General features: G+C 46.7%; 2 protein-coding genes across 4 annotated transcripts in view; one reads left to right on the top strand and one right to left on the bottom strand.

Annotated features, from left to right (window-relative positions):
* The window catches only part of TAF1A (TATA-box binding protein associated factor, RNA polymerase I subunit A), a 39074-nt gene extending 34724 nt beyond the window's left edge, over positions 1–4350 (bottom strand). The window contains exon 1 of one of the 3 annotated variants that reach the window (XM_044289685.1): positions 4283–4350. Coding sequence is in view for 1 of the 3 variants with exons in the window: in XM_044289682.1 (XP_044145617.1) it covers positions 3797–3812 (16 nt within the window). In the remaining 2 variants the exon portion in view is untranslated. Of the gene's footprint in view, positions 1–3459; positions 3480–3796; positions 3819–4282 lie in introns of those variants that run through there. The other 2 variants (XM_044289682.1, XM_044289684.1) reach the window with 2 other exon arrangements.
* Positions 3951–22124, top strand: part of MIA3 (MIA SH3 domain ER export factor 3) — a 59637-nt gene continuing 41463 nt past the window's right edge. Inside the window, exons 1-7 of the mRNA XM_044291292.1 lie at positions 3951–4166; positions 6857–6990; positions 13068–13154; positions 14900–17533; positions 17566–18265; positions 19897–20409; positions 20664–20791. Of these exons, the coding sequence (XP_044147227.1) occupies positions 4043–4166; positions 6857–6990; positions 13068–13154; positions 14900–17533; positions 17566–18265; positions 19897–20409; positions 20664–20791 (4320 nt within the window). The 5' untranslated portion in view covers positions 3951–4042. The remainder of the gene's footprint in view (positions 4167–6856; positions 6991–13067; positions 13155–14899; positions 17534–17565; positions 18266–19896; positions 20410–20663; positions 20792–22124) is intronic.

Raw genomic sequence — 22124 nt, forward strand, 5'->3', positions numbered from 1 at the left:
CGTTTTTCACGCACGTGAGAAAAACTAAAGGTTTACAAACAACATCTCTTAGCAACCATCAGTGAAAATCGCACCGCATCTGCACTTGCTTGCGGTTGTGATGCGTTTTTCACGCAGCCCCATTCACTTCTAAGGGGCCAGAATATAGAACATGCTGCGATTTTCACGCAACGCACAAGTGATGCGCGAAAAATATCGCTCATGTGCACAGCCCCGTTGAAATGAATGCGTCCAGATTCCGTGCGGGCGCAATGCTTTCGCATCACGCATTGCGCCCGCGCGGAAAACTCGCTCGTGTGAAATGGGCCTAAGAACGGGCAACTTAAAGGGGTTGTCCAGGTTCAGAGCTGAACCTGGACATCCCTCCATTTTCACCCCGGCAGCCCCCCTGACATGAGCATCGGAGCAGTTCATGCTCCGATGCTCTCCTTTGCCCTGCGCTAAATCGCGCAGGGCAAAGGCATTTTTCTGAGTTCCGGTGACATACCGGGCTCTCTATGGGGCTGACAGGCAGCCCGGTGACGTCACCGGCACTGATGGGCGGGATTTGGCTCTGCCCTAGCCAGTAAAACGGCTAGGGCAGAGCTAAAGCCCGCCCCTCAGAGCCGGTGACGTCACCGAACACACTGCTGGGCGGAAGTTACCGCCCGGCAGTGTGTTATTGAAAACACAAGAGCCTGTGCCCTGCGCGATCTAGCGCAGGGCACGGGAGCGCATCGGAGCATGAGATGCTCCGATGCCAGGCTCAGGAGGGCTGCCGGGGTGAAAATAAGGGTATGTCCGGGTTCAGCTCTGAACCCGGACAACCCCTTTAAGGGCTTTTCCCATCACAATATTTGTGACATATCCTAGGACTAAGCCAAAAATGTCAGACAGGTGTAGGTCCCACCTCTGGGACTCGCTCCTTTCTCCAGAATGGTACTCCTGAAGCAAAGGGAGAGCATCTGCGCCTGCGCAGACCCCCTCCACTTCCAAATAAAGCTGAGCACTTGCTCGTCTATTTTCGGAAGGCTCATAGCAGCGAATGGAGAAGATATGGCGCATGCGCAGTACGCTCTCCTTCACTTTCTGGAGACAGGAGCAGGACCTACACCTATCTGCCATGTTGAGATTGGAAAAGCCCTTTAAAAGGGGTTATCCGATATCTAACCCCCCCCCCACAATGCCCGGCACCCTCGTTGCTCCGGATCCCTGTATCTCCCCCATCCCTGGACGTTTTTATCCGAGTGCCGGGGAGATGCAGCGGTGGCCGTGCAGGGATCCGGAGCCGGGGAGCCGCTAAGTATAATTTAAAATATCGGATAACCACTTTAATGTTTAAATGGGTCCCACTAGGATAAGTGATACATGTATGATCACTGGGGGCCCCACTGCTGGACCCCTACAAATACAGACCACTTGAGCTTGGGACTGATGGAAACAGCGCAACACATAACCCATAGATGTTGAATGGCGCAGCAGCACACGTGCAGTCATGCAGTGTGGTGGATCGGGGGAGATAGGGCCCCATTCTAGTAAATACTGGGGGCTACCAATGATCATACATTTAGGCCTCTTGCACACGACCGTATGGCTTTTTCAGTATTTTGCAGTCCGCAAAATACGGATCCACAAAAAATACGGATGACATCCGTGTGCATTCAGTTTTTTGCGGAACAGAACAGCTGGCCCCTAATAGAACAGTCCTATCCTTGTCCGTTATGCGGACAATAAGGGTCCAATCACACGTCCGTAGAATGGGTCCGCATCCATTTCGCAAATTGCGGAACGGGTGCGGATCTATTCATTCTCTATGGGGCCAAAAGAGATGCGGACAGCACACCGTGTGCTGTCCGCTTCCTTATTTCCGGAGCACGGCCCTGATCTTCCGGTCCGCGTTTCTGGAAAAAAATAGAACATATCCTATTCTTGTCCACAATTGCGGACAAGACTAGGCAGTTCTATGGGGGTGGCGGCCGGGTGTATTGCGGATCCACAATACACTACGGACTTGTGAATGGACTCTAATAGGACATGTTCTATCTTTGAACATAACAACGGAAATACGGAAACGGAAGGCATACGGAGTACCTACTGTTTTTTTTTGCGGATCCATTGAAATAAATGGTTTCGTATACGGTACGCAAAAAACGGTATGTAAACGGAATAATTTTTTTTTTTTTTCGTGTGCAAGAGGCCTTATCTGTAGGTAAGTGATGAATGTAATTTGTGGGAAAATACATACCTAGCAGCTATGACTCTCCAGGGTGCACCTGTGTGCACGAGGGGAGTGGTTGCCTTGCTGGTGACGTCCATGAAAATGTCTGCCTGGAGGCCCCGACGCCCTACAGATCTGTGGTGTCCAATAATCACATTATGCTCCTCTGGTGCAGAAAGGATTTGGCAGGTACCCGCTCCATTGTGACCGGAGCCCAGAGGTTACAATGCCAGCAGAGAACATACATGGTGGCAATAGATCACAACCAGTGATGGCCAGTTCGCAGTGTTCGCCGACGACTGCCTGCTCCCGGTGACCGCATGTGTTTCAGGGCGGCTCGCGGCGCAGGCGCAGGCAAGGACTTACCTCTGCATCGCCGGGCTTGGGAATAAAGATGGCAGACCGCATGTGTTCGTCGGCGAACATTGCGAACTGGCCATCACTGGTCACAACCTCCGGGCTGTGCATGTCAGGGAGATGGAGCACCAGGTATGTAAGAACCCAGGGAGATAAGCAGCGCCTGCCGGAGGAGTCTGACAACTGATCGTCTCCCTTTCTCCACTGAAATAAGCAATGATGTTCTGCCAATCCATGCTGGCATATATATGGGGCGGACCTGTGATGTTACATGAGCTGGGAGGATATGCTGGGACTGTTAGTTCTACAACCCCTCTACCATAACACCCCTGGTACACTGGCAGGGCATGCTGAGTCTTATAGTCCAGTATTCCTGCTCTCCCCAAGAGGCTCCATCAGACCCTGCCAGTAATAAATCTATGGTAATGGGGCATGCTGGGATCTATAGTTCTACAACACATGTAGTCAGCATCCTGGAAAAGGCTCCATATAACACCCCTAGCTCTGTTAGGCATGCTGGGACTTCTAGTTCTACAACTCCTTTGCTGCAGGTATTGTAGAACTAGAAGTCCCAGCATGCCCATGAGCTCCATGTCTTATGGAACTACAACTCCTTTGCTGCAGGTATTGTAGAACTAGAAGTCCCAGCATGCCCATGAGCTCCATGTCTTATGGAACTACAACTCCTTTGCTGCAGGTATTGTAGAACTAGAAGTCCCAGCATGCCCATGAGCTCCATGTCTTATGGAACTACAACTCCTTTGCTGCAGGTATTGTAGAACTAGAAGTCCCAGCATGCCCATCAGCTCCATGTCTTCTAGAACTACAATACATGCAGCTAAGGAGTTGTAGTTCTATAAGACGTGGAGCTGATGGGCATGCTGGGACTTCTAGTTCTACAATACCTGCAGCAAAGGAGTTGTAGTTCTATAAGACATGGAGCTGATGGGCATGCTGGGACTTCTAGTTCTACAATACCTGCAGCTAAGGAGTTGTAGTTCTATTAGACATGGAGCTGGTGGGCATGCTGGGACTTCTAGTTCTACAATACGTGCAGCAAAGGAGTTGTAGTTCTATTAGACATGGAGCTGGTGGGCATGCTGGGACTTCTAGTTCTACAATACGTGCAGCTAAGGAGTTGTAGTTCTATTAGACATGGAGCTGGTGGGCATGCTGGGACTTCTAGTTCTACCACTCCAGCCACCACTGCATTCGCTGCCAATCATACACTTTCAGGAGTACCAGACATGGGTTGCATGCTGGGCCTTGTAGTTCTTCAACTAGTTGATCCCTGCACATGAGCCTCCAGCGTGCACTAGACCTGAGCATGGTGGGGGTTGTAGTCCTGGAGCTCCCAGCTCTTCCCGGCCCTCTCTCCAGCAGTCTCCTCCTCCAGTCCTTGCCGTGCTGTCTCCTGCTGACGTGTCTGCCTCTCTCTGCTCATGCTCCTTCCCTCCATGCTCAGGACACTGCCACCCTGCCGCTGACATGGCTGCAGCCAGAGCCCACCTCTACCTCCTGGCCCTGCTATGGCAGCCCCTCCTCGGCAGCGGCTCTGCCCGGGACCCGAGGTTCTCCGACACCAAGCGCTGCGCGGACGCGGAATGTAGCAGTGAGTAGCGGGGGTGCGGAGGGCCACGGGGGGTGCGCAGGGCCACGGGCAGCTGGCGTCTTGTGCTTTTATGGCTGTAGATAACACTTGGCGCCCTGCACTGTCAGGTCACTTACCGCCTCCGGTCAGTCCCAGGGGTTCTGATAACCGGGTCACTCTTTGTGATAGTGAAGCCTCCTGCTGATAAGCGGCGCCTCTGTGGCGGTATAATCACAACATTCACTCATCATGGTCATTACTACTGGGACAGTGCAGGGAAGGGAAACAGTCAGTAAGCCGGTGGTTGTCATTGCCCTCTTCTGTTTACATTGCATTGTTGTCTGTTTGTGTGATTGCACCAAACAGTTAACTCCTTCCCCTCCCCCTCCAATGAGGGCACCATGTTCATATACTGAATATTTTCTGCATGGCAAAGAGTCGGGGTTAATATTGACGTGACCCCCTCTGCTATGATGGAGGCCGCCAACCATCGGATACATTTTAGGGGTTCTCTATGGACTGTATTTATTAAAAGAGAAAATTGGACAATAAGAAACCACCAAAAAGTTGTCCACTTTTTAAAGTTTGTGACAAACTTGCCATTTGATGTGATGATGGAGATTAAATGTTGTGACGTCACATGACCACGGGGCTCAATGGCGGCCGGCGCTGTGATGCTATATCCACAGTGACATCACATGACTGCAGGACTCAGTGGCGGCTGGCCCTGTGATGCTATGTCCATAATGACGTCACATGATCACTGGGTTCAAAGGGGTCCGGCACTGTGGCATTATGTACGTAGTGACATCACATGACCATAAGACTCAGTGGTGGCCGGCGCTGTTACACTATGTCCATAGTGACGTCATAGTGCTTCCAATGAGACATCACAAAACCATAGGACTCAGTGGTGGCCTGCGCTGTTACACTATGTCCAGAGTGACATCACATGACCACAAGGCTCAGTGGCCGGCGCTGTGACATTATGTCCATAGTGACATCACAACACCATAGGACTCAGTGGTGGTCGGCGCTGTGACACTATGTTCGTAGTGACATCACAGTGCTCAGTGTTGCGATGTCCATAATGACGTCACATGATCACTGGGTTCAGTAGGGTCCGGCACTGTGACATTGTGTACATAGTGACATCACATGACCACAAGGCTCAGTGGCCAGGGCTGTGACAGTATGTCCATAGTGACGTCATAGTGCTCCATGGCAACTAGCGCTGTGACAGTATGTTCATAGTGATGTCATAGTGCTCCATGGCAGCTAGCGCTGTGACAGTATGTCCATAGTGACGTCATAGTGTTCCATGGCAGCTAGCGCTGTGACAGTATGTTCATAGTGACGTCATAATGCTCCATGGCAGCTAGCACTGTGACAGTATGCCCATAGTGACGTCATAGTGCTCCATGGCAGCTCGTGCTATGACAGGATGTCCATAGAGACATCACAACACCATAGGACTCAGTGGTGGCCGGCGCTGCGACACTATGTCCGTAGTGACATCACATTGCTCAGTGGTTCAATGTCCAGAATGACGTCACATGATCACTGGGTTCAGTGGCGCCTGGCACTGTGACATCGTGTACATAGTGACATCACATGACCACAAGGCTCAGTGGCCGGCGCTGTGACATTATGTCTATAGTGACGTCACGTGACCAAAGTGCTCCATGGCGGCTGGCACTGTGAAACTATGTCCATAGTGACATCACATCACCACAGGGCTCAGTGGTGGCCGGCGCTATGACATTATGTCCATAGTGACATCACATGACCACAGGACTGTCCATAATGACATCAAATGACCATGGCAGCTGATCCTGTCCAGCAATGTAACATTCTACCCATAGCAGCATCATGTCTGGCAGCAGCAATTGGCCCCTGTGGCCCCGACATCACTTCTACACAGTTGTCACTTCTATTGGCACGCACACAAATTAGCTGTCATATCACTGCGGTGGAGCTGGAGTGGGGGTCATTATCACGATGCAGTAAGGAGGGGGGGGGGGCCCTGTTTACACTTGTTGGTTCTTTGCCCTCGCAAGGAGTGAAAGTCCTATGATCATATAGATTGTGTAGAGGGATAGCTGAGCTGTCAGAGCGCAGGACCCGAGATAAGCCTCATTTCCTTCAGTTATCCTGTGCGTACTCAAGATGGTGGAGGCCACACGTCTTGGCCACTGAGTCTGAGGACACTCTTCAGGAAAGGGGCTGTGCCCTGAAATGTGATTGAACTAATGGGAATGATTGTCCGTGCAGAAGATGCTCCTACCGATGCTGGTATCTTCTACCTTCCTTGTTCCACGTGTAATGTGTCATCTGATTTAAAGGGGTTCTCCAGAATCAGTGGGAAAACCCTCTGTATCAGAACATATGAAGTCATGGTATAGGTCCATGGAGGTCTGTAGATGCCATGTTATGGATCCGTAATATGGCTGTGTGCGTGGGGCCTGCTTAATATGGAGCCTCTCGGCCTCGGTGTGCTGTCCTAGATATAATGCTTCTGTGAAGCCCCCATGAAGCCTTATGGCGGCTCCATACAATATGGCGGTTCAGGTATGGCCTAGCGTAAGTAGGAGTATCGGGTGCAAACATTTACTGTAGGGCCAACTTGCAGATATTAGGATGGTTCCTAGCAGTCCACGTATAGATCAGTGTATGTACTAATATACCGCCCTCTGTCTTTCTCTCCCCAGAACTGATGTGCAGGGGTAAAGCCATAGAAGACTTCACGGGGCCGGACTGCCGCTTTGTGAATTTTAAAAAGGATGAAATAATTTATGTTTACCACAAGTTAACGGGGAGATCGACGGACCTTTGGGCAGGAAGCGTAAGTAAATATGGCTGCTTTTTGGCATGTTAGTGGTCTCCATGGAAACGAGGCCTAGTTAGAAAATGAAGCCTGACCTTGGTCTCTAGTGGTAGAGGCATGACGGATTGATCGTCCTTGGCTGAGGATGAACTGAATGTGGCCAAGGACACGTGGGGGGAGACTTTACTAATGAAATGGTGGCGGTTTTGTGCCCTGTTTATGTATTTATGAAGGCCCATCTCCTCACGCAGTACCATACCTGTCCAGGATCCTGGAAGAAGGGGGGGGGTCTCCAGTACAAGCTGTCAAGTCTCCCTCGATGTCGCACCCTGACTAATGACTCGACGCCTCGTTCCTGCCGTCCTTTTAACCTCAAGGCGACACCACCGATATTATCCTGACACTGGAGCTGGCGCCAGGAGGACATTGTCTGTGGCGTCACCCGGGCATTCGGGACGAGGAGAGGGGGGTCTGATCTGGTTTCTGTATTTGTTTTGGGCCCAGATTAAGGAGCCAATATTAATTTATGGGAGCTGGTCTGTGGTCGGTATAAATTTATAGTATCTGGTGTGGGGTCTGTTTTCTGTATTGCATAGGGTTATATTGTCTGATATTGGGGGGGGGGGGTCATCTTATTAGTTCAGGGGGTCTGTATTTATTTAGGGAATCTGGTCTAGTACCTGTATTTATTTCGGAGGGGGGGGGGGGTGTTCTCTGTTTATGTAGGGGTGTCTAGATTGGTGCCATGGGGGGAGGGGTGTTAAGCGATCTGTATTAGTTCAGGGAGCATGGTCTAGTGCCTGTATTTATATTGGGGGGGTCTGTCCTCTGTATTTGTGTAGGGGTATCTGGACTGGTGTCTGTATTTGCTTAGAGGGTCTGGGCTGGGGTCTACATGTATTTGTGGGGGCTGTTATGTAGCATTTATTAGTTATTAGGGACCAGTTTGGGGGGTAACTTTATTTTGGGGGTCTGGGCTTGTGTCTGTGTTTAGTTTTGGGGGTTTGGAGTGTGATCTGTATTAGTTTAGGGGGTCTGGTGTAGGGTCTGTATTTATTTAGGGAATCTGGTCAATTGCCTGGGGGTTGTTTATGTGATCTGTATAAGTTTAGGGGGGACTGGTTTGGGGTCTGTTTATTTTAGGGGTCTGTTCTCTGTAGTTATATAGGGGTATCTTGTTGGGGGTCTGCCTTTATTCAGGGGATCTGGCATGTGTCCTTTATTAGTTGTGAGGGATTGGTTCGCTGTCTGTTTAAGAGGGGTCTGGTCTGGGGTCTGTATTCATTTAGTGGACTGGTCTAGTGTCTGTGTTTACTCTGGGGGACTGGTCTGGGTCTGTATTCACTTGGACGGGTCTAGTATTTGTATTTATTGAAGGGGAACTGGTCTGGGTCTGTATTCACTTAATGGACGGGTCTAGTATTTGTATTTATTGAAGGGGAACTGGTCTGGGTCTGTATTCACTCTTGGCCATGATGTGACATCCCAATAGCTGTCATGTCCATTGCGCTGCAGTCCTCCATGCTCTTAGATGACCTTGGAGCTCAAAGGTGAGTTTTACTGTTGAAGCGTTTCCTGGAAATGTCTCTTTGGGAACGAACTGCGCGTCTTGTGAACTTACGTTAATTCCATAGACAGACAGAAGGCATTTAGACACATTGGTGTCACACAGTACAATGGGGTCTTCCTTGGCAGCCAGTGACCTGTTTGCTGTTAATTTTGCATGTTTATAAAATCAATTATATATTATATATATACCGGACACGCTGGTTTCCATGCAGTTAAAGTGTATTGGCGCAGATATCTTCCCAGGCACACGCCTTTTCACTGACCCCAGGAATGAGGTAACAAACCGAAATGTTGGCATCTATAAAAATGGACGCTCAAAATCAACATTTGTGCCAAGAAGCTTTTGTTTGTGAAGTACTTGGAGCGTCACAGCCGCCCTTTACATTGTGGCATATATATATATATATACATCACATGGGAAATGATTGCAACCCCTGTGAACGGGTACATGATGGTTCTGTGCTTTTATATGTCCATGTAGAAATCCTTAAAAATTCAGGACCATTAACATGGGTATTCTGGTAGGTAAAAGATATCTATCAGATCGGTGGGGGTCCTACTGCTGGGACCCCCACCGATCCTGAGAATGGGGGCCCTGTACCCTCTGCAGGCCCCATGCTACTCCTTGAAATGACCGGAGCGGCCGGTCGCACATGTTTGGCCGCTCCATTCATTTCTATGGGAGTTAGTGGAGCCATGTACTCGGCTATCTTCGGAGCTCCCATAGAAATGAATGGAGCGGCTGTGCGCATGTGTGACCGGCCACTCCGGTTATTTTAGGGGACCCCTGTTCTCTTGATTGGTGGGGGTCCCAGCGGTAGGACTCACAGAGATCTGATGGTTATCCCCTTTCCTGTCGATACGGGATAACTTTTACCTACCAGAATACCCCTTTAGAGTTATTTTGGTTGGAGGTCTCGATAAGGGCAAGATAGTAAAGGAGAACCGGGTAGACGAAGGATTGGGCTGCTGGATTTCAACATGCCTGATCCTTTTGTTTACAGTGGAGATAAGATGCTGCCAGAAGAAACAGCTGGGGGCCCTGGGCAGCGGATGGGGGCCCACATGGTGTGGTTGATCAGCAACATGTAACCTTTCCAGCATTCATCCCCTGACTGGACCTTTTTAGTAAGGCTACTTTCACACTCGCGTTTTGGGCGGCTCAGTCATAGATCTGCATGAATGGATCCGTTTTATTATCTTTAACATAGCCAAGACGGATCCGTCATCAACTCCATTTAAAAGTCAATGGGAGACGGATGAGTTTTCTATTGTGCCAGATTGTGTCAGAGAAAACGGATCCATCCCCATTGACTTACATTGTGTGTCAGAACGGATCCGTTTGGCTCAGTTTCGTCAAGCGGACACCAAAGCGGAATGGAGGCGGAACGGAGGCAAACTGATGCATTCTGAGCGGATCCTTTTCCATTCAGAATGCATTAGAATGCAAACTGATCCGTTTTGGACCGCCTGTGAGAGCCCATGACGGATCTCGCAAATGGAAAGCCAAAACGCCAGTGTGGAGGTAGCCTCACCTGCTCAGTTTTTTGCAGTGTTCTTTTTTTCTTGTGGGAACATATGGCTTGGATTTGCCGTCCTCTGGTGACCAGTGTTCATCCGACTGATGGTTCCCCTATGGGTCACAGCAACAAAGGGGCCTTAGTGTTTCCCAGTTGCACTACACTGGAAAAAATGTAGGAGTCAAACCCCCACCTATCAGCAGTTGATGTCACATCCTGATATGCTGTCACTTGCTGAGGCCGGAATACCCCTTTAATGTTGTCAGTCAATGCCGATCACTTTCTACAGATTAGTTTTCACATTGGGTCGGACCCCGCTGAGGGTGGGAGTTATTTCCTTCATTGTGAGAACCGACCACGTGTCGGGTGTTGATAATATGAAGGTCACTCGTGATGTGCACGCCGCTGATCATGCCATGGATTTAAGGCGCTATTATTAGTGAGTGATTTGTGGCACAGCGCTGGTTTCCTGTCCGATCAGAGGACTTTATATTTAGCCCTCGCTTTTCCGGGCAGGTTGGTACAGTGTCGCATGTGGCAGTACTGCCTACTTAGGTATCAGATACCCATACAGGAGAACTAGTACCAAGGCCAGGAGTTTAGTCTTTTTGGTAAAATTCCTTTAATTGCTGGGACCTGATAGTGACCTGATAGTTGCCGGATTATGAGATGTTATAGACCAGCATGGAATGAAGTCCGGGCTTATGGACTGCTGAGATTCTGCACCGCTTGTGTTCAAAGTATCGCATCATTGATGGAAAAAATGAAAGTTAGACGTCATATAGCACATGACAGTCTCTTTCTAAGGGTCCATTTCCCACGTCTGTACGTTGGGTCTGCATTTGTTTCGCAATTTGCGGACCCATTCACTTTCAATGGGGCTGGAACGGATGCGAATCCGCATTTCCGGGATCCGCATTTTCAGGATCCGCATCAGTTTTTTTGGGATCCGCAATTCCTTTCCTGAAAAAAATAGAACATGTCCTAGGTTCTTGTCCGCAATTGCGGACCAGAAAAGGCATTTTCTATTATAGTGTCTGTGATGTGCGGTCCGCAAATTGTGGATCGCACATTGCAGGTGTCTGTGTTTTGCAGATCCGCAAAACACTTACGGACGTGTGAATGGACCCTAAGGCGTACATTGCCGGCACTAATAGAATATGCCTAAGAATAGGACATGTTCTATTTTTTTTCGGATACGGAATTGCGGACCCCGAAGTGCGGGTCCGCAATTCCGTATCCAGGCAGCGATGTGCTGCCCCATAGAAATGAATGGGTCCACAATTTCGTTCCGCAAATTGCGGATGTGTGAATGGGGCCTAACAAAGCTATAACCAGCCCTGTACCTCACATAGATCCAGAGATCTCCACATTTATTCTCCAATAAGGGAGTATGAACTTTCTTAGGGTGTGTGTCCTTTCTGCTGCAATTTTCTCTGTTACAGATTGGGGGTATGTCCTTTCTGTTGCAGCGCTCTCTCTCTCTCTCTCACTCACTCACTTACTCAACTCACACAGCTCAGGGATGTGTCCTCTCTGTTGCAGCTCTATCTCTATTACAGTTCAGGGAGGGTGTCCTTTTTGCTGCATCTCCCTCCCTATCATAGCTCAGGGGGCATGTCCTTTCTGCTACACCTCTTTCCTATCACAGGTCAGGGGGCATATTCATTCTTCTGCAGCTCTCTCGCTAACACAGCTCAGTTGGTATGTCCTTTCTGCTGCAGCCCAGTGGGCATGGCCTTTCTCATGAGGGTGAGTCCTTTCTGCTGCAGCTCTCTGCTTGTTAGAGCTCAGGGGCATGTCCTTTCTACTGCAGCACTCTCCTTGTACCTGCCACAGCTTACAGTAAATCTGGCTGGTGGCAGTTAAAGGATGGAACGGAGCATGTGTGACCCCCCCCCCCCCAAAAAAAAGCAGGTGAATCTATACAGATACATTCGCTATGTATGGGTTTGCTTTTAGATAAAAGGTTCATGTTGACCTTCAAATGTGTACAGAATATTTATTTTTATTTTCTGTCGATACAAAAGTATAGAAATAATAAACCCGGAGGTAAGTGGTTATTACAGTGTTTACTGACCCGATCACCCGTGATGAGTACATGGAAAAGCCTTAATTCATGAATCTATCAGAATCATTTCGATTTTGGCCGCGAATACTGAGAAGAGCAAAAATGACTCAAAGTGCATTCTGGCTGCCTGCCACTAGATGGCCTCTCACTACATATTTGTTTTTGTGTTCAATGTTTTATGTTAACAGTATGCAGTAAGCTCCTCTCAGCCCCCTAGTGGAAAGTAGGGAACATCATTTTCTGTAAACGCCGCCACCGGTGAGTCCACAGTCTGGTGTAACCGCCGCCACCGGTGAGTCCACAGTCTGGTGTAACCGCCGCCACCGGTGAGTCCACAGTCTGGTGTAACCGCCGCCACCGGTGAGTCCACAGTCTGGTGTAACCGCCGCCACCGGTGAGTCCACAGTCTGGTGTAACCGCCGCCACCGGTGAGTCCACAGTCTGGTGTAACCGCCGCCACCGGTGAGTCCACAGTCTGGTGTAACCGCCGCCACCGGTGAGTCCACAGTCTGGTGTAACCGCCGCCATTAGTCAAGCATTCTTCATTGTACATGTACTTACGATGATTTCTAATTTGGCCACCAAAAAAAAAAAAACATTTTATCACCTTTCAGAACCAAGGACACCAGAGTTTTTGCCCCGAGCTTTATGTATTTGTTTGGATAGAGCAGTTTTCCAAAGCTCAGCCCTCTCCCTGCCCAATCCATGATGGATGTGTCGGATAGACCAGATAATAACTTATTAAGCAGTGGTCTCCTAATAGGCCAGGCTGAGAAATAAAAAAAACTGGAGAGCCACAGGTTGGGGGCCACAGTTACACGTTTAAAGGGAAAGATACCTTATAGGGTTTTAACAAAACTGTAGCAGGTTGAGCAATGCCCATTTCTTATGTATTCGGTTCAGTTCTGGAATAACACTCTCTTCTGTTTTTTCAGGTGGGCACTTATTTTGGATATTTCCCCAAGGATCTCATAGATATTAAACAAGTTTACACAACCAATGAACTAGAATTTCCCACAGATGTAAGTTTTTGTGCAGTTTCCATTGAATTACTGTATGAAAGGCAGAGGGTCAATCTGTGCAAGGGGGAAGAAAAAAATAGAAGGAAACAATCCTGATCAATGGTTGCAACGTCTGTATTTAGAAAGGTTATCTGGGAGCACAATATTGATGACCTGTCCTCGGGATAGTCATCAATATCTGATCTGTGGGGTCCAACCCCCAGCACTGCCACCCGCCGATCGCTGTTTGAAGAAGTCATTACTAGTATTGAGCGAATCCATAACGGAATTCTAAGATAACCCGAACCTTGTACGTCTAACTTGAAAACAAAAGTTCGCTCGTCCCTAGTCTTTACACTTCTTCTCTCAGCTAACAGCGCCATACTTTGTATAGTGGTCATGCTTGGTATTGCAGCCCAGCCCCATTTTCTTGGATGGGACTGAGCTGCACATATAAGCCAGGGATGGCTAACCTCCGGCACTCCAGCTGTGGTGAAACTACGACTCCCAGCATGCTCCATTCATTTCTATGGAGTTCTGAGAACAGCCAAGCAAGTATGCATCTTGGGAGTCGTAGTTTTACAACAGCTGGATTTCCGGAGGTTAGCCATCACAGACCTAGGCCTCGTGACCGATGAACGCGAGGTCACATGGCCTAGGAAGAAGCTACAGCGCTCACTGGAGCCCAATGGCCTATTCAAACAGCTGATCGGCGGTGGTCCCCTACCGATCAGATATGGAAGAACTATCCTGAGGAAAACCACTTTAATGATGGAATAAGGTTAAAGTTTAAACAAATAAGTGCCTAGTGGGGGACCTGAAGGGGTGGAGCATGACATGAAAGGAGAGAAGCCAAGCATAGGTTTTTCTTGGTGTGTTCCTTAAAGGGAACCTGTCACCGGGATTGTGTGTATAGAGCTGAGGACATGGGTTGCTAGATGGCCGCTAGCACATCCGCAATACCCAGACCCCATAGCTCTGTGTGCTTTTATTGTGTAAAAAAAACAATTTGATACATATGCAAATTAACCTGAGATGAGTCCTGTCCCTGACTTCTCTCACATACAGGACTCATCTCAGGTTAATTTGCATATGTATCAAATTTATTTATTTTTTTTACACAATAAAAGCACACAGAGCTATGGGGACTGGGTATTGCGGTTGTGCTAGCGGCCATCTAGCAAACCATGTCCCCAGCTATATACACAAAATACCGGTGACAGGTTCCCTTTAAAACTTACCTGCATTACTAATGTCCATCAACAAGTCCTATTTAGGTCCAGCGTAATATGATGTCTTTTTCTGATACACAGCACCAAACTCCCTTATAAATTACTAGTTCAAGTTAAAGAGATATTACAGGATTTTATTATTGATGGTCGGGATCTGACACCCCGACAATCGCAGCTTTTCTGCAGTAGCTCCAGAGCAGGAAACTACACAGCTCCGTCCTCCGTGTAGTGGACGGACTAGGTAACTGCACTGCTGCTCCCACTGAAGTGAATGGGAAACAAATTACACTGCTAGAATATTGGCTGGTGATTTAGCATTATACACTGTTTATGTTCAAAAATAATTTGTCCGGTCATTATCCCTGGATTCTCTTATGTTACACATCTTCTCAGTTAATTGTGTTTACTGATTCCTCTGGCTATCATATGGATCTCGATAATCTTCCAGATGCCCAGTTCTGATAACTGAATTCACATTGTACTATTTACTTGCTTAGAAACTGTTTTCTTATTATTATTTTTTTATATTTTCAGGCAACAGATTTTGCTTGTTTTGAGGATGGAAAAGATAACTTTGATAGTTACGATGTCAATGAACTTTTACAAAAACAAAAAGGAAGCACAACTAGTAGTGAAACATCACCTGGGGCATCGCCCTCCCCAGAGATGGAAACACCACCTGTGGAGACATCTTCTGCAGTCTCTGAATCTCCTTCAGAAGCGCAAACTGTTATAAAGGATAAAACAGCAAAAGAGGAACCTAAAATAGCAGAGGGTGAGCCATCTTCATCAAAGTTTGGATTAGACTTGGAAGAGTCTGGAAAAACATCAGACCTGCCTTTAGACGTTGGCACAGCACCAAATGATCCTTCTGCTCCAGAACCTGAAAAAACAAATGAGGATAAATCTGGTTCAAGATCAGAACCCATAGCTGAGGAGCCATTTGATTCAGAATTAAGAACGGCAGCTGGGGATTTGTCTCCATCTGAATCTGCATCTTCTGATTCACCATCTGAAGAGCCATCCACTTTGGAGTCTGGAGAAAAGTCAGGAAGTGTTTTAGAGTCTGCAAAACAAAAAAAAGAGCCACCACCTTCAGATTTGGAGACTTCTAAAGGGCATTCTTCTGCATCAGAATCAGTAGATCTACCCACTTCTGAACACCAAGAAAAAAAAGAACAACCCCCTAAGAGGCCTGGGGAAGACAACACTGAAGCGAGCAAGCCGGCAGATACAGATCCAACAGAAAGTGCCATTTCCCCAAAAGATGAAAATGTACATAGTCCCATTGTAAATAGTCACTATAAAAATTCTCAGGAAGACAGTGTTGCACAAGACATATCAAATATAAAAAGCAAATCACAAGTGCCAGATAGTGAACAAGCCAAAAATGATAGCATTTCTCAGGGAGAAGTTAAAGAATCTAATAAAAAGAATAAGGACTTTGATTCCTATACCATTATAGACAAAGAACTGACTCAAAAATTGAAGACTGAAATTGGCTCAACAGGTGATGCTATTGTGTCTGATGATGAGAAGACGAGAAGTGTTACATTGGAGGATGAATATCTTGATGAAGATGAGAAAAGAGAATATGAACCCTATGAAGCAGAGTTTGAAGAAGACCTTTCTGAGGGCTCTGTGGAACCTCCTCTGTTGTCTTTTGAAGAATCTGATGTCAAGTCATTTGATCATACAACTTTTGAAAATGATTCTACCTCTAGTGCCCCACCAGAGGCAAAAACAACACTTCCTGAAGATGAAGTGAAGGTCTCTGTAGATGTTGGACATGCAACACCCCTAAAACAAGAAAAAAACATAGTGACCACATGGGGAGACACTTTCTTTGCCATCGTTAGTGGTGGAGAAAACACAAGGGATGTCACTGATCTGGATGAAACAGATTCCGAGGAAGAAGAGGATGAACAACCAGTTGAAGAGTTGGAAGATGACAATAACCTGTATTTAATTGCTATGGAGAAAAATAGTGTAAGGCATAAAAACACTGAACCACCTTTCGATGAAGACTTATATATATTAGAAGAGGAATTGGTAGAAGAAACATTGTCTGCTGTTGAGGGTGATCAAGCTTTGCAAACCAAGCCAAAGGTCAATGTTACTTCTAACAGCTCATCTGAAAATGCAGATAATTTGTCTTCTAGCACTGAAACTCCTTCTTCCAAACATGAAACTGATCTGGAATCTGTAACCAAAGAGTCTGAAGTCCTGGATCAAGCTGATAAAGTAGATCCAGAATTAACAAAAGAAACCCCAGTTGAGACACAAGAAACTTCAAACAGTGAAAAAGATTCAGACAATATCTTGCCGTCATCTAAAGATAAGAATGCATCTACACAAGAGATAACCAAGTCTGTGGAAGATGCTGAGGCAACAGGCCCAGAAACTGATGATAAAGAAACTTTGGAAGATCCAAGTACAGATCCTAAAGAAAAGAAAGAGCTAAATATAGTTGACACTGTTCTTGATCAGGCAGCTCCAGAAGATAATGAAGCTATGAAGCAGAAACTGCCGTTATCTGAGGATTCCAAGCTCGAAAAACTCAAAACTGATGAAGATAAAACTGGAGAAATAAAATCAAATAAAAGTGATTCAGAGTCATTGGAAAAGGTTGACTTGGGGGATAAGAAACCTACAAGTGACTCAGTTGAACTTTCAAAAGAAGAGAAAGATACTACAACAAAAGAATCTGCAGATAAAGCTGAAGCAGATGATAAACCTATTGAGAACCATTTAGATGACAAAGAGGATGACGGTTCACCCGAAGAAGAAAGTACAAAGCATTCAGAGCTTCCAGGTAGTCCAACCAACACAGAACACGAACCTTTGAAATCCGGTGATTCCGATGCGGAAAAGAAAGTAGACAATGTGCCATCTGACCATCCAGACAGTACCTTACAAAATGTTCCACAAAAAGAGGTCCATGCGGAAGAGATGACCTCATCAGAGATTGATGGAGAAGACATTGATGAAGAAAACGAGGATGGAGTATTAGAAGATGAAAACGCTGTTAATGCCACACGATCTAGTCAACTAGAAACGAAGAGTAATGGTACTGACAATCTCGATAGTTTGGAGTCCAACATGACAGTACCTGTTGAAAAAGAGACTGCTCAAGAAATCTACCTGAAGAAAAAGGCACACAAAATACACAAGCTTCCTTTGTAGAAAATGTTGAAGATGAAAATAATACTGAGGACGAACCAAGTAAGGAGGAAATGGCAGCAACAAAGGATGAAGGAAGAATCAACGTTGATGACAGTCTGATAAAGAACACAGTTAAAGGTATTCAACAGGAGACTCCAGCAGAAGACAAGAAAACAACCAAGGAAGACATTGAAGAGAAAACAGACTCTGACAAGACAGCCAATGTAGAAGACCTTGAAGGAGTAACTGAGGAATTGGATGATGACTCCACATCTTCAGTGAATGATACACTAGAAGAGGCGTCTTATCTTGAAAGCATTACCAGCCTTTCTATCATGAGGGATCATCTAAATGAATCCCGCATTGCACAGTTCACAAAGTACCTCGGCCTTGACAACTTGATGAGACTGGAAGCCATGTTTCATGACATGGACTCTGAACTGAAGCTCGCACGAAAAGACAATGTACGTCTGGATTATATCGACAAAGCTCTGGATGAGATCTCAGAAGCCTCGGAAAGCAATATACTTGACTTTGTTGAGAGTGTCTTGGACTCTAGAGAGGCAAGTGAGGATCAGATCCTTGCAGCAGAGAAGGAAATGTTTGATGAGGAGGCAATTTTGCTGGATGACATCCAGGAGATCTCGTACAAGCTCCGACATAAACATTCAACTCTAAGTGATAGTTCTGTGCTTGCTCCAGAAGCCCAGGACCCAGATGTAATGGAAAAAGGAGGTAAGACTAGATTTCTTCTGTAGTTTTAGTGTTTTTCTTGTACTGTATTACAATGGAAATGTATACAGAAAGCAAAACTGCAGAGATCATCATCATCATGAACAGTAGACTTCATCAGACATGTGCTCCAGGTACCCAGTAACATAGTAGGGTACTAATGAGTTCTCTACTTGCGGTACAATGTTAGGATACATGGTTCTATCAATATTTGTTAGCATCCAGTAAGTTATCTTTAATCCTACAAGCAAGGATGATGAATTGAGGATCCCTTTCAATACACAGTGGTCTTCCAGATGTTAAAGGGGTTGTCTCACTTGAGCAAATGACAGGAGCTGGAAATAAGGCCGTGGATTGAGCCAGAAACAGAAGCAGCTCCGTTCACTGTGTATCACTTGAAATGTATCTTTTCTGCAGTGTGTCAGCGCGACCACTACACTGTGGACCCAGCCTTCTGCTTCTGGCTCTGTCCACTGTTTTGTTTCCAGCCCCTGCTAAATATCAGCCTGTAAGACCCCCACCAATCTGATTTTGATGATCTATCCTGAGGATAGGTTATCAATATCTACAGGCTAGAAAACCCCTTCAAAGAGGTTGTCTTATTAGGGCCTAAAATGTGTGGACTCCACACTAAGGGCTCTTTCACACCTGCGTTCTTTTCTTCCGGCATAGAGTTCCGTCGTCGGGGCTCTATGCCGGAAGGATCCTGATCAGTTTTATCCTAATGCATTCTGAATTGAGTGAAATCCGTTCAGGATGCGTCAGGATGTCTTCAGTTCCGGAACGGAACGTTTTTTGGCCGGAGAAAATACCGCAGCATGCTGCGCTTTTTGCTCCGGCCAAAAATCCTGAAGACTTGCTGCAAGGCCGGATCCGGAATTAATGCCCATTGAAAGGCATTGATCCGGATCCGGCCTTAAGCTAAACGTCGTTTCGGCGCATTGCCGGATCCGACGTTTAGCTTTTTCTGAATGGTTACCATGGCTGCCAAGACGCTAAAGTCCTGGCAGCCATGGTAAAGTGTAGCGGGGAGCAGCATACTTACCGTCCGTGCGGCTCCCGGGGCGCTCGAGAGTGACGTCAGGGCGCCCCACGCGCATGGATGACGTGATCGCATGGCACGTCATCCATGCGCATGGGGCGCTCTGACGTCACTCTGGAGCGCCCCGGGAGTCGCACGGACTGTAAGTATACCGCTCCCCGCTCCTACTATGGCAACCAGGACTTTAAAAGCGTCCTGGCTGCTATAGTAACACTGAAAGCATTTGAAGACGGATCCGTCTTCAAATGCTTTCAGTTCACTTGTGTTTTTCCGGATCCGGCGTGTAATTCTGGCAAGTGGAGTACACGCCGGATCCGGACAACGCAAGTGTGAAAGAGGCCTAAGACTCAGAATGACTATGCATTATTTAAATGGTTAGCATGTAATACCACTGTTTTCCTACAGTGGTCACTGCAGGAGATGTGTGTGTCCCTCTGTACCTTAACCCACCAATATCAGATGATAGCTGGGAACTACCAGACCCTTGGTGATCAGCTGGTCAACTGATCTAGAAAATGATCTGTCCATTTCTGTTTGCATTGAAATTTTCTATAAAAAGCACAATATTTGATGGTTGATTTGCTTTCTACAGAAAACACAGCTGAAGATGTGAAGAAAGAGGAGGACACATCAGATAATGAAGAGAGCGCAGTGGAGGAAGCCACTGTACTAGAACCACAGGTGGAGGAAACCTTAGAACCTAGTCCAAAGGAGGAACCCACAATACTGGAGCCACAAGTGGAGAAGACCATAGAGCCTAGTCCAAAGGAAGAACCCACAATACTGGAGCCACAAGTGGAGGAGACCTTAGAACCCAGTCCAAAGGAGGAACCCACAATGCTGGAGCCAAAGGTGGAGAAGACCTTAGATCTTAGCACAAAAGAGGAACCCACAATAGTGGAGCCAGAGGTGGAGAAGACCTTAGATCTTAGCACAAAAGAGGAACCCGCAATAGTGGAGCCACAGGTGGAGGAGACCACAGTACAACCACCAGGGATCCACCACGAGGAACCAGAACTTGTCTCTCCCACTGATGATCCTGTGGATTCAAGCACACCTCATCTAGATGTAGACCTATCTCATAATATGGAGAGACCAGAACCAGGTGAGAGACCCACTCTTTTATGTTTTACTTTACCATATTGCTCTTACTACTGAATAATGCATATCATATCAGCCTGATTGGTGAAATTGTGAACTTGTTGGGTAGAGTTCTCCTTTAAAAGGTAAATCCACACATAACTATATACCATAAGAAGCCCTGGTTATACCAGCATGCTCCATATCACTATATGCACGCAATTTTAACTGTGTAAGAGACATACCCCATGTGTAACCCTCTCTCTTCTTTGCTTGCAGTCACCTCTGTTGATAAAGGTGAAGCAGAAACAGGCGAGGCAGAATCCGTGTCTTTGTCATCTGCCTTCTCCTCGATGACCAGCTCTCTCCTAGCAGCCAAGAAAAGTTTTGCCCCGGTTGCTACCCTGGTAAGTCCTTGACATGGAACCAGTTTTTATTGCTGCACTCATCCTTGTCATAGTGGTGGTCCCATATAACCTAGTGGCGACTCTAGGAACAATATATAGGGGGGGGGGCACATAAGATACCACAGTCAAAAATGGGGGGGGGGGGGGGCACTAATAATTTTCACCACTTAATCATACTACTGAAAAAAACGAAATAAGTATATACAGTTGCAAGAAAAAGTATGTGAACCCTTTGGAAGGATATGGATTTCTGCACAAATTGGTCATAAAATGTGATCTGATCTTCATCTAAGTCACAACAATAGACAATCCCAGTCTGCTTAAACTAATAACACACAAAGAATTAACTGTTACCATGTTTTCATTGAACACACCATGTAAACATTCACAGTGCAGGTGGAAAAAGTATGTGAACCCTTGGATTTAATAACTGGTTGAACCTCCTTTGGCAGCAATAACTTCAACCAAACGTTTCCTGTAGTTGCAGATCAGACGTACACAACGGTCAGGAGTAATTCTTGACCATTCCTCTTTACAGAACTGTTTCAGTTCAGCAATATTCTTGGGGTGTCTGGTGTGAATCGCTTTCTTGAGGTCATGCCAGAGCATCTCAATCGGGTTGAGGTCAGGACTCTGACTGGGCCACTCCAGAAGGCGTATTTTCTTCTGTTTAAGCCATTCTGTTGTTGATTTACTTCTATGCTTTGGGTCGTTGTCCTGTTGCAAAACCCATCTTCTGTTGAGCTTCAGCTGGTGGACAGATGGCCTTAAGTTCTCCTGCAAAATGTCTTGATAAACTTGGGAATTCATTTTTCCTTCGATGATAGCAATCCATCACAGTTGGGATGAGGTTTTGATGGTGTGCTGTGCCTCTTTTTCTCCACACATAGTGTTGTGTTTCTTCCAAACAACTCAACTTTGGTTTCATCTGTCCACAGAATATTTTGCCAGTACTGCTGTGGAACATCCAGGTTCTCTTGTGAAAACTGTAAACGTGCAGCAATGTTTTTTTGGACAGCATTGGCTTCCTCTGTGGTTCCTCCCATGAAATCCATTCTTGTTTAGTGTTTTACGTATCGTAGATTCGCTAACAGGAATGTTAGCATATGCCAGAGACTTTTGTAAGTCTTTAGCTGACACTCTAGGATTCTTCTTCACCTCATTGAGCAGTCTGTGCTGTGCTCTTGCAGTCATCTTTACAGGACGACCACTCCTAGGGAGAGTAGCAGCAGTGCTGAACTGTCTCCATTTATAGACAATTTGTCTTACCGTGGACTGATGAACAGCAAGGCTTTTGGAGATACTTTTATAACCCTTTCCAGCTTTATGCAAG

This window comes from Bufo gargarizans, chromosome 4 (assembly GCF_014858855.1).
Source record: "Bufo gargarizans isolate SCDJY-AF-19 chromosome 4, ASM1485885v1, whole genome shotgun sequence".
Classification (NCBI taxonomy): Eukaryota; Metazoa; Chordata; class Amphibia; order Anura; family Bufonidae; genus Bufo; species Bufo gargarizans.